The sequence below is a fragment of the Triticum aestivum genome, chromosome 5B, assembly GCF_018294505.1.
Source record: "Triticum aestivum cultivar Chinese Spring chromosome 5B, IWGSC CS RefSeq v2.1, whole genome shotgun sequence".
Classification (NCBI taxonomy): Eukaryota; Viridiplantae; Streptophyta; class Magnoliopsida; order Poales; family Poaceae; genus Triticum; species Triticum aestivum.
This window is the reverse complement of record NC_057807.1, coordinates 658,072,186-658,083,313: the sequence shown is the minus strand read 5'-3', so window position 1 is coordinate 658,083,313 and position 11,128 is coordinate 658,072,186. Positions and strand designations below refer to the sequence as shown.

Here is an 11,128-nt window from a genome sequence, read left to right as displayed (position 1 = left end):
GTTGATCTATAGATCGTTCCTTAGCCGTGTGCGGTGCCCCCCTCCACCATATTCCACCTCGGTCATATCGTCGCGGAGTTTAGGCGAAGCCCTGCGCCGGAAGAACATCATCATCGTCACCACGCCGTCGTGCTGACGGAACTCATCCCCGACGCTTTGCTGGATTGGAGCCCGGGGAACGTCATCGAGCTGAACGTGTGCTGAACACGGAGGTGCCGTACGCTCGGTACTTGGATCGGTCGGATCGTGAAGACGTACAACTACATCAACCGCGTTGTCATAACGCTTCCGCTTACGGTCTACGAGGGTACGTGGACAACACTCTCTCCTCTCGTTGCTATACCATCACCATGATCTTGCGTGTGCGTAGGAAAATTTTGAAATTACTACGTTCCCCAACAAAACCCTGGGCCTGTTGCCCAGACTGTGCACGGGCCCAAAAGAGCAAGACCGCGACATCCAAGCAAGACCAAGCTAAAGAGACTAGCTCTTTAAGAAATCAGAGGGCAGATCAAGAAGACCAAGTCAAGCCAATGGAGCAAGACACCGCTAACGGAAAACCTCCCTTGTCGGGCCAGCGAGGTTGGCGAGGTTCAGGTGGCTCCAAGAATAAGCATCAAGACCGTCCCGGCAGGCCTGTCGGGGCCTACGAAGGAAAACTACCCCGCCAAGGCTCCACCGCTCTACCTCGCGACGACGCAAGTCATCGATCGGTGCGGTGTCAAGCCCCCAAGTGACTAAGTGGCTGTTTCTTGCCACACGGCAGCCACTTCCTACGAAATCACCTCCAAATGACACCCGTCCAGCGACGTGTCAAGCAGACAGGCAAGAAGGTGGCAGAGGTGGCAGAACAACCCGACAAGGCTTGCCGGGCATCCATGATTACCATTTTGATGACCCCTTGATATATAAAAGGAGGCCCGTGGCAAACGTAGAAAGGATTCAGACCCATGGAGGCCCGTGACAACGTCGATATGGCATAATCTTTCCCATGCCTTCATTAAAGCAAAACCTCTCTAAATCAACAACCTTCCGCACATGCGTTGAAGCCAGGGTCGGACCTACGTTCATGCAACCGGTGTCACAGGACACCGGGTAGAAATTGCGCTTACGTGTATACTACTTCGTATTTGAGTCTTGGACACCGGTAAAAAATAAATCTGGACACCCGTTAGACTTAGTTGGAGCAAGCTCAGGCACGGCCCATCTAGTTGAAGGCCCATCCGGCTGTCGATCGTCTCGAGGGAGCAAAGAAAACAAGATAGCGATCGATTGGATCCTGCGCCAGTTCGGTTGGTGCGTGCTCGCCTCCTTCCGTCGCGCCGCCGCCCCTCACCCCCGATCAATTGCAACTCATCAGCCGCCATCCCCTGCACTCATCCGCTGGCGGCTGCAGATTGCTAAATAATCGAAGAATAATATTGCTCTCAGTAAGGTCGCCAATTTGTCTGAAACATATGTACATATCCCAATTTTCTCTAATTCTTTACCTAGATTGTATGGCTGGTGTTTTCAAATTCAAGGGTATTACAACAGAGATTTGGATTCCGTGATTTGATAAATTTTCCTTGGTTATTCACATCCATTTGGAACCTTGGATTATTTGTCGACTACGCGGCAGCATTAAGACACAATGTCAAGTAAGTTGTTGATCGAAATGTATGGTTGTGAAGTTAAAGGTTTATTTGTTGTTTCTGCCTACAAACACAAATACTGTAACTCCTTGTGCACTTGTGATGACATAATAATCAGCGAATTATGAGGGAATTCATGTTGCCTGATCATATTTGTTCCTATTGTTTGGAGATCTTATGTTTTATTGTTTAATTTTACACAATCAACAAGAATTTCAAGGGAACACTTCATTTTGATAATTATTTTTATTATTATTGGACATTTTAAGGTATTTAGTGGGTTGCTTTTGTGTGTATTATTGCTTAGTATCCATCATTTATGGCGTGCACATGGACCCCGGGAAGTTTTTGTTCTAGGTCCGCCCCTGGTTGAAGCGGCATTGTCGTGACAGTTAAGGGTCGCCCCAACCAAGTCTCGGGCTCGCGAATACACACACGTTGGTGAACGCGGCGAGCATGCATCGGCGGTGGCGAATGCACAAGGACGAGAGCGATGCGTGCGAGCAGGAAAAGACGGTACGAGAAGAACGCGGCGCTTTTGGGCGGAAACGGCGCGCAAGAAGGTCAGCAAGACCCACCAGGATCCAGACTGAAATTTGGTACGGCACGCCGCGGCGCGTGATTGAAGCGAGGTTAGGCCCCGCGATGGAAGGAGAAAAGATCGGCGGCCGCGCGCGGTTCCACACGACACGCGAACGACCCAAGATTTCAGGTTTCTGCGCGTGCAGGGGTTTCAGGAAAGACGCGGCCGGTTTGGGTTTGGGTCGTGCGTTTCATCAGATCAGATGGCCCTAATGCTCGCGCAATCAATCATCAAATGGCCTGAAGACTAAGGTGTGGTCGGAGGCGAGTTTAGTAGTACCAGTAGTGTACAGTACTCCACTTCATTGATCACCGGCCATCTTCTTCCAGCATCGACCGATCTGAGGTAGCCACAGTGTCATCAATAACTGCAGATCTGCAATGGGCGCGCCTACCCGGCGTATGGTCCAGTGCCGGCCGGCAACGGGAGAGAGCGCCGGACCTCACAACAACTGGTGCTGCTTGCGTCGACGAGGCGAACCTGAACAGGGGGTGGGTTAGTGGGGTCACGTGGAAGCCGGATCTGGTGCCCTGGGGGACACACGGCCCCTCTCCCGGCCTTCCCGGTTCGAACGCGGAACTGGTGCCGGTGCGCTGGCTGTTTGATTAACGTACAAGTTAGCGATGCCAGTGCTTGATTTTCACAGGTCACCAGCCGGTTAATGGAACAGCACAAGCAAAGGGGAAGCTCAAATTTTTTAGCTGTATAGAGTACTCCTATTTTTTTGAACTCAGGTAACTGACCAAAGTGATTTACTTCTGGCATGCGCCTCGAGTAGTAATGCAGACACGCGGTATATTAAACGAACATGCAGCACAGTAATTGCAGAGTAATCACGAGAGCAGCGCACTAGTAATTGCTGTAATCGGTCCATGTTTACTGGAGCAAACGCCCCCAGTTTCTCGCCTAGTTTCAGGGTTTGAGATGGAGCCATCGGGCAGTCCTCCACCCCACCCAGAAACCACCATTCGGACACGCACCAGCACCGCACCCCCAGCATTCAATCCTACTCCACTTCTCACCAAAGTTGCCAGGGCCCAAACCCGAAAGCGAGCTGCCTTCCAAGCTTCACCTCCCCTCAACAAAGCCAAGCCAAAGCCAAAGCCAAGAACACCAGCGCTTCCCCCTCCCCCACCCCCAGATCCCAACCGCCCAGCAGATTCCCCTCCCCAAGCCGCGCCAGATCGGATCGCCCCGCGCACGAATCTCCATTGCATCTTGCGATGCTGGCGGCGGCAATCTAGCCGGCAAGCAGCAGCAAGATCGATCGAGCTGAGTCTGGGGCGAGACGACGAGGAGCAGGATGATGAAGCCGCAGCACGGCGCGGCCGGCGGCGGCGGGCACGGGCGGCGGACGCCGTTCCTGACCTCGTACGCGCTCACGCTCGCCTTCATCACCTTCGTCTCCCTGCTCTACTTCAAGGACTTCACCTCCACGCTCCACCAGCCCTTCCTCCACCACCCGCCGCCCCGCCACCGCCCCAGGCCCCACCACCCCAGGCCCCATCCCCATGTCCCCGTGGGCGGCAAGGTCGGACCGGTGGTGGCTGAGAAGAAGGCCGCCGCCGCCGCCGCGGAGGATGAGGAGAAGGTGCCGGGCTCCCGCTCGGCGGCGGCGGCGGTGCTGTCGCTGCCGTTTGCGGTGGGGCGTGCGGCGGCGGGCTGCGACGTGGCCCGCGGCGAGTGGGTGTACGACGAGGCGGCGCGGCCGCTGTACCAGGAGGAGGAGTGCCCCTACATCCAGCCGCAGCTGACCTGCAATGCGCACGGCCGCCCCGACACCGCCTACCGCCACTGGCGGTGGCAGCCCCGCGGCTGCTCGCTCCCAAGGTCAGTAAATCACAGCACATTATCGTTAATCTACAAAATCACATCTTCCTCCACCTCTCGACGGCGATAGTGGGTTTGGATCTTTGCGCCCCATCCCATGACGAGAAAACAATGCTACAAACAAGTCGTCGAGAGTAGAGAAAAGAAAAGAACGCTCGATCCAAGCCGCGATGCCGACTCGACGGAGCGGACGAATCGATCGCAGTCCACCGGGTGGTTAGGATCTTACGGTTATCAGGTTAGCAACGGCGAAGAAGAGCGAGATTTCGAGGTTAATGAATCCGGCCGGTGGGGTTTGGCCGGACGCGCTTGGCTTTGGTTGCTTCCGTCCGGGCGGGTTCAGGCGCTACGAGGCTCTGAGGTAGGCGAACCACCCCACCGCTGGGGTTGGGGTCGGGACTTCGGTAGGTAGGTAGGCCACTCCGAGGTCGTGGTGGCGGTGGTGGGGGCGCGGCGAGCGACGCGACACGACACGAGTCCATGCGCCGACGACTCTGCTCGCGTCCAACGTGCCGAGTCCGGCGTGTGGACGGCACAACCAGATGCAGTTGCAGTTATTTTAGCGGGGACTCCTTAACTAACTAACCCGAGACTTTTCCGTCCCTGACCGTAACGGGGGAGCGTCTTCGCGTGTGGGTGGGCGACGACAAGCCACGGCACACGGCGGTCCAGACTCCTCCAGTCCAGTCGCGCGTGGTCCATCCGCCATGGAAAATCATGGTGCGTCGCCCCTCGCCTCGTCCCACTCCCACACGAGGCGTCCAGCTGTGTTTCATTGACCCATCTCGTGCCGCGTGCTCCCGGGCCAGGCAGCGCAAAGCAAATGCAGCGGCAGGCGTCACGTGGGAGCACGGGGCGCCTCCTCTGACCGAGCAAGCAAGGGGATGGTGCCATGGGGGACGCGGGCCACGGCAACCGGGACGCCGGCATTGATACGGCCGTACGAATCATCAAGCATCTCCTTCTCCTCCCTAGTATTTTCTTTTTCTGCGGGCGTGGGTTGCCATGGACCCTCCACTTGGATGCTACTAGAGGGGTTCCTTAATCACGCTTTGCTTTTCTCCTGATGGGGTTCTAGTGTTGCCCCGTTGCTGTCCATCTTCCACGGCCGACCCGCATTTGCCAGCATGGTTTCTGATACTTCGCTGGCTGGGAATTAAGGAAGCGCTGAATATCCTCGCGACGACGACGTTAGGGGCGATGGGTGCTGCGCGATTCGCGGCAGGCCCATCTGCACGAGTTTGTTCGTGGCTTCTCCTTTTGTTTGCATAGACTTTGTCAAAACGTTTCTACTTTCTAGACTGCGGCGTAGGCTGTATACCGGACACCGTTGGCGGTCGCACTCGAAGGAATGGGACATTCAACTTTTATTCTCACAGGATGCGACGCTGAACCCGTCGTCCGTACTGCCTGGTTAATTCGGGTCGGGCCGGATGGTTACGGAACAACAATCTCAGTCACTGTCAAAATTTAAACTCGCACTGTTGCTTGGCAGGGTTCCAGCTGCATGAGCGTTCCAGCTGAACCACAATCTAAAAGATGTTAAACTGTTTTATCAGGCTATGGAATTTGGTGGTTGTTATGACTTTATATTCATCTTTATGCTACGTACCACAATAGTCTATGGCGCACAACATGTTTTGTTGCAGAGGCTTATCAATAAGTTTCTAGACAGCGGCATAGGCTGTATACTGGACACCGTTGGCCTACTTCCCGGTTAACACATGTTGGGTCAGGTGGTTACAGAACAACAATCTCAGGCACTGTCAAAATTAAACTCAATAGTAGTACCGTATGGTATAGTACCAGCTGCATAGGCTGTATATCGGACACCGTTAGCGGTCACACTCTGATACAGTGTAGCGCTCAACTCTTATTGTTAGAGAATGTGAACATGTTGTTGTCCGTACTGCTCAGTTAATAGGGGTTGAGGCAGATGGTCATGGAAAATTCTCGGTCACTGTCAGAATTAAACCCAGTAGTATTATATGGCAGTGTGCAGCTACATGACTGCTGCGGTTGAACCGCCATCTAAAAATGTTGAACACACTTATCAATCTAAGGTTTTCGGTGGTTGTTACGGCTTTAATATTGATCTTAATGCTCAGCACCACAATAGTTTATGGTGCATAATTTACGGGACCGTCTGCAACAGTTTTGGCTTCTCTTTTTGTTGCAAACCCCCGTCTGAATGCTCAGAGACAGCGCGTGGGCTATCTATCGGACACAGTTAGCAGTCTGATGCACTGAACTTCTATTCAAAAACACGTGACGCTGAATCTGTTGGTTAAGATTGCTCGAGTCTGATGGTTGGACAACAATCTCAGTCACTCTGAGAACTAAACCCACTAGTGTTGTATGGCCGAGTGCCAACTGCATGAGTGTTCCAGTTGAACCACAACTAAAAAAATGTTAAACTGCTTTATCAAACTATGGTTTTTGGTGGTTGTTATGGCTTTAATACAGTATTGAACTTTATGCTATGTGCCCTATTCTCACACCTGAAAATGCAGCTTCAATGCGACTCTGATGCTGGAGATGCTGCGGGGCAAGCGCATGCTGTTTGTTGGCGATTCGCTCAACCGCGGGCAGTACGTGTCGTTGGTCTGCCTCCTGCACCGGGCCATTCCTGAGAGTGCCAAGTCCATGGAAACATTTGACTCGCTCACAGTTTTCAGAGCAAAGGTATTCCCTTGGTTTTTTTACATAGCAGATGAACAGTGAGCAATACATAGCTTAATGAGCACTGAACTGAAGATTTTTGTTGTCAGTCAATGAACATACTGTGAACACCAAAGATTGCTATATTATATGCTACAAGCAACATAATCCCAACTTCATGAATGTTTTCATCTAAATGCCTTGATATTAAATATTCTTATTTTTTCAGAGCAAAAGTACAAGAACCTAGTTTTTTTCAATGGGGAGATGAACATCACAATACATAACTCAATAAGAACTGCACTGAACCTATTTTTCAGTCAATAAACATATTGTGAACACCAAAAGATTGCTAGATATGTCAACTTGCAACAAACTCCCTCGTTTCTTTTTACATGGTATAGATGAACAGTGCAATACATAACTCAATAAGCACTGCTCTGAACCTATTTTTCAGTCAATGAACATACTGTGAACACCAATAGATAACTATATATCTCAGCAAGCTACAAACACCCAAGTTTATGAATATTCTCATTCAAATGACTTGATCTTAAAACTCACAGTTGACTCGCTGACAGTTTTCAGACCAAAGATTTCCCTTCTTTTTTCCACACAGCAACATATAACGCAATAAGCACTGCACTGAACCTTTTGTTGGTCAATGAACTACTGTGAACACCGAAGATTACTAGATATGGCAATAAGCAACAGGCTCCCCAAGTTTATGGATGTTTCCATCTGAATATCTTCATCTCAAAACGGTGTTCCTTTTTGTAACTTGCGGGCTACCCTTTGTCTCTAATCTCATCCATACTGAATATGCTTAATGCCTCATTTTCCCAGGACTACAATGCCACGATTGAGTTCTATTGGGCCCCCTTTCTAGCTGAATCAAATTCCGACGATGCTGTTGTTCACCGTGTCACGGATAGAATAGTAAGGGGCACAGCCATTGAAAAGCACGCCAAGTTTTGGAAAGGAGCTGACGTTGTGGTATTCAATACCTACCTGTGGTGGATGACCGGACAAAAGATGAAAATTCTGTAAGTAATTTCTACATGACTACAAGCTGTTCTTGCTTGAAGCTAGCTTAATTTTTTTGAGGGAAAATTAGCTTAAACTTTTAAGGGTACATCATTGTTAATACATCACATTCATATATTTTTGGGCCGCAGATCAATTGTCATATTCTTATTGTTTTTGGTAGTTATCCCGACTTTGAATCATAAAATTAACATGAAAACATCATGCTTTGTTAAACATCACATCCTGTTGGAAAAACATGGAAGTAGCGGATATAATCAAGTAAACATGCGACAAAAATTATAGGTGCATGATGGCAATGATCAAATATTTGAAGAGTGACAAGTAGGGTATCACAAGTTGCTGCTTGCTTGAAGCTAGCTTAAATTTTAAAGGGCATGTGAGAGCTACATCGTATTTTTATATTTTGCGCCTTATGATTCGATTGCCATATTCTTGTTTTTTTGTGGTAGTCATCCTGACTTTGACTGGAAAGATTAACATGAAAAGACCGTGTCTTGTTAAATATCGCATCCTGTTGGAGAAACATGAAAGTAGGGGATATAGTCAAGTAAACATGAGATACAAATCACATGATGTATTATTTGGAGTGTGACAAGCGGGGCATTTTATGATGAGTCATCTTGTAATTTCGAAAAAAAAAAGGTTCTGAAATTCTGTTTCTTGCAGGCAAAATTCCTTTGAAGATAAGAACAAGGACATCAAAGAAATGGAAACAGAGGATGCATATGGGATGGTCCTGAATGCCGTGGCGAAATGGGTCGAGAACAACATGGACCCAAAAAGTTCAAGGGCGTTTTTTGTCACTATGTCACCTACTCATACCCAGTAAGCTCTCATATTTATATCAATTATTTAGTTAAAATTTCCATCAAATGAAGAAACTGATCGGCTCATCCTATACTAAGTCTCATGTGATTGATTGAAATCTGACCCATGTTTCTGATCTTCTTTTATCATCAGGAGCAAAGATTGGGGCGACAAGTCTGATGGAAACTGCTACAACCAAACTACCCCAATCAAAGATTTGTCTTACTGGGGACCAGGCACTAGCAAGGGCCTGATGCGGGTTATCGGCGAAGTGTTCAGTGCTTCTAAGGTCCCCGTTGGGGTCGTCAACATCACCCAGCTCTCCGAGTACCGCAAAGACGCGCACACCCAGATATACAAGAAGCAGTGGAACCCGCTGACCCCGGAGCAGATCGCCAACCCAAAGAGCTACGCCGACTGCACCCATTGGTGCCTCCCGGGACTCCAGGACACCTGGAACGAGCTGCTCTACGCGAAGCTCTTCTTCCCTTGAGCGAAGGAAGAACATTTGGATGGAGAGTTGACGCGCGGATCCAGCACACAAGTGCTGATCATCACCTCTTTGACTGAAAGAGGCACACAAACACCTCGCGCAAGTTCCTGGGAGTATAGTATATATCATCTGAGGAGGGTCTGATCTGCCGGAGAAGGGTTAGTGTAGCTAACATCGTACAGGTTGCAACATTCTGAAGAGAGTGAAGAATATATACACGCCGCAACGCACGCGCGGTGCACGAGCCTAGTTGTGGTCTTCTGTTGAAAAGGCCAATTGTGCGGATGCTGTTATCACATTCCTCTTCCTCTCATGAGGCCTCTGAGTGGCATGATGTCTACGCATGATTGATTCTTTCATTGAACATGAATGCCAAATTGCTCAAAGTGATCACCTATATGCATAGGTAGGTTTTTTTGTGGCTGACTTGAGTTTTGAATACTTTTTTGCATTGATTTTTTCTTTTAGTTTCACTGGTTAACTACATGACTTGATTTCGCCACCCGCTGTTGCTACCCTTGCTGACGGAGACCGGATGATTCGGATCAGACGGTTCTGCTCATTCGACAAAAAGAGAAAACCTCCTTTCAGAGGATTTTACGCCAAATTTGTCTCTGACCCTGGTCCGGTCACACAGGCTTGGTTTCAAGTTCAAACACAACTAGCAGTATTTCTCTTTCTTCAGAAAAGGAAAAAAAAACTAGCAGTGCTTCTCTACAGAAAAACCTTCTTTTACCGCAAAAGAAAGGGGAAAACATCTGCCATCAGCGATGTTTGCCCTCCGTTGGTGCTCCGAGATCAAATCCCTGTTCTCAGGGGTATTTTTTGACAAAAGGAAAAACTTTCTTGTGAGAATGTCAAACCAAATGTGCGGTTGCTTCCTTGAGTGGGTGCCGGATGATCCCACGGCCAATGGCACACAGTCAGCAGCTGGGAAGCACCGAAGCACAACAAACGTTCTCGCTTTCTCAGACACACAGGGGACGCAGCAGCACTACTTGTACCACACACACCACAGCTGGAGTAGCTCAAAAAAAATACAAAAAGTACAGTTCCATCGGGCCCGGACGCTCATTCTGGTCAGGCACGCACTTTATGCAGGCCGACCCAATCAATGCACGAGAAGATGTGTACCATCCTACCAAACCGGCCCACCGTCACCAGCCGCTGCCGATCTGCACCCGGAGAGAGAGGAGCGCCTAGTAGAAAGCCTGGTAGAAATTACGAAATTGCTTTACACATGACGCTGCACGCACGATCTGCGAACGATGCATCCTCCCCCAGCAGCGATTCATGCATGCACGCTAGCTTTTGATGCCGCCAAGCACTCCCTCCGTTCCTAAATACTCCTATAAGTCTTTGTAGAGATTCCACTATGAACTACATACAGAGTAAAATGGATAAATCTACACTCTAAAATGCATCTACATACATCCGTATGTGGTTCATAGTGTAATCTCTCCAAAGACTTATATTTAGGAACGGAGGGAGTAGGATCGTGCAGGCGTCGGTCGTGAATTTGTCGTCCGTGTAGCAGCGCTTTATATGATCCCTAATATTTCTGTTGTATTCATCTGATCCTCGTATGAAGAATATATAAAAATACGATACGAGGGAGAGAGATTTAGAATAGAGGGCACACCGTACATGGTTTATAAATATATTATATCTCTAACTCTTAATCTTCAACTTAAACATAATTATACTTTTAACATTCTCCCTCAGTCATAGCGGGAGTAAAACGGACGATTGTGACCGAATTTGAACTTTTGCGCTTTTGTCGTCTTCTCTTTTGTGCCATCATCAATTGTGTCTCGAATGGCTGATGGGTTAGAACCTAGTGCGGTGATTGTGTCCCCTTTCAGCGTGCGCCTTCCGTGTCTTCATCTCTATCCTTGCCGTAGTCACAGCGAGAGTGTCGTGGACACAAGTGACGATGCAGACGCTGTTGACTGGAGTTATAGTCAATGAGTAGCTGTAGACGTAGCTCGCTTGTCGATGTTGAGGTAGCCGATCTTGATGATGTAGCCGTGGTCGATGGTGTAGTCGACGTGGAAGATGGAACCGCAC

General features: G+C 49.3%; 1 protein-coding gene across 1 annotated transcript; it reads left to right on the top strand.

Moving 5' to 3' along the window:
* The first annotated feature begins 3,192 nt into the window (after window positions 1-3,192).
* LOC123113957 (protein trichome birefringence-like 33) lies at window positions 3,193-9,484 on the top strand. The gene is made up of 5 exons (XM_044535298.1): window positions 3,193-4,047; window positions 6,561-6,732; window positions 7,555-7,754; window positions 8,425-8,583; window positions 8,719-9,484. The coding sequence occupies exons 1-5, from the start codon at window positions 3,521-3,523 to the stop codon at window positions 9,056-9,058; spliced, it is 1,398 nt and encodes a 465-aa protein (XP_044391233.1). The 5' UTR covers window positions 3,193-3,520; the 3' UTR covers window positions 9,059-9,484.
* Window positions 9,485-11,128: the final 1,644 nt, after the last annotated feature.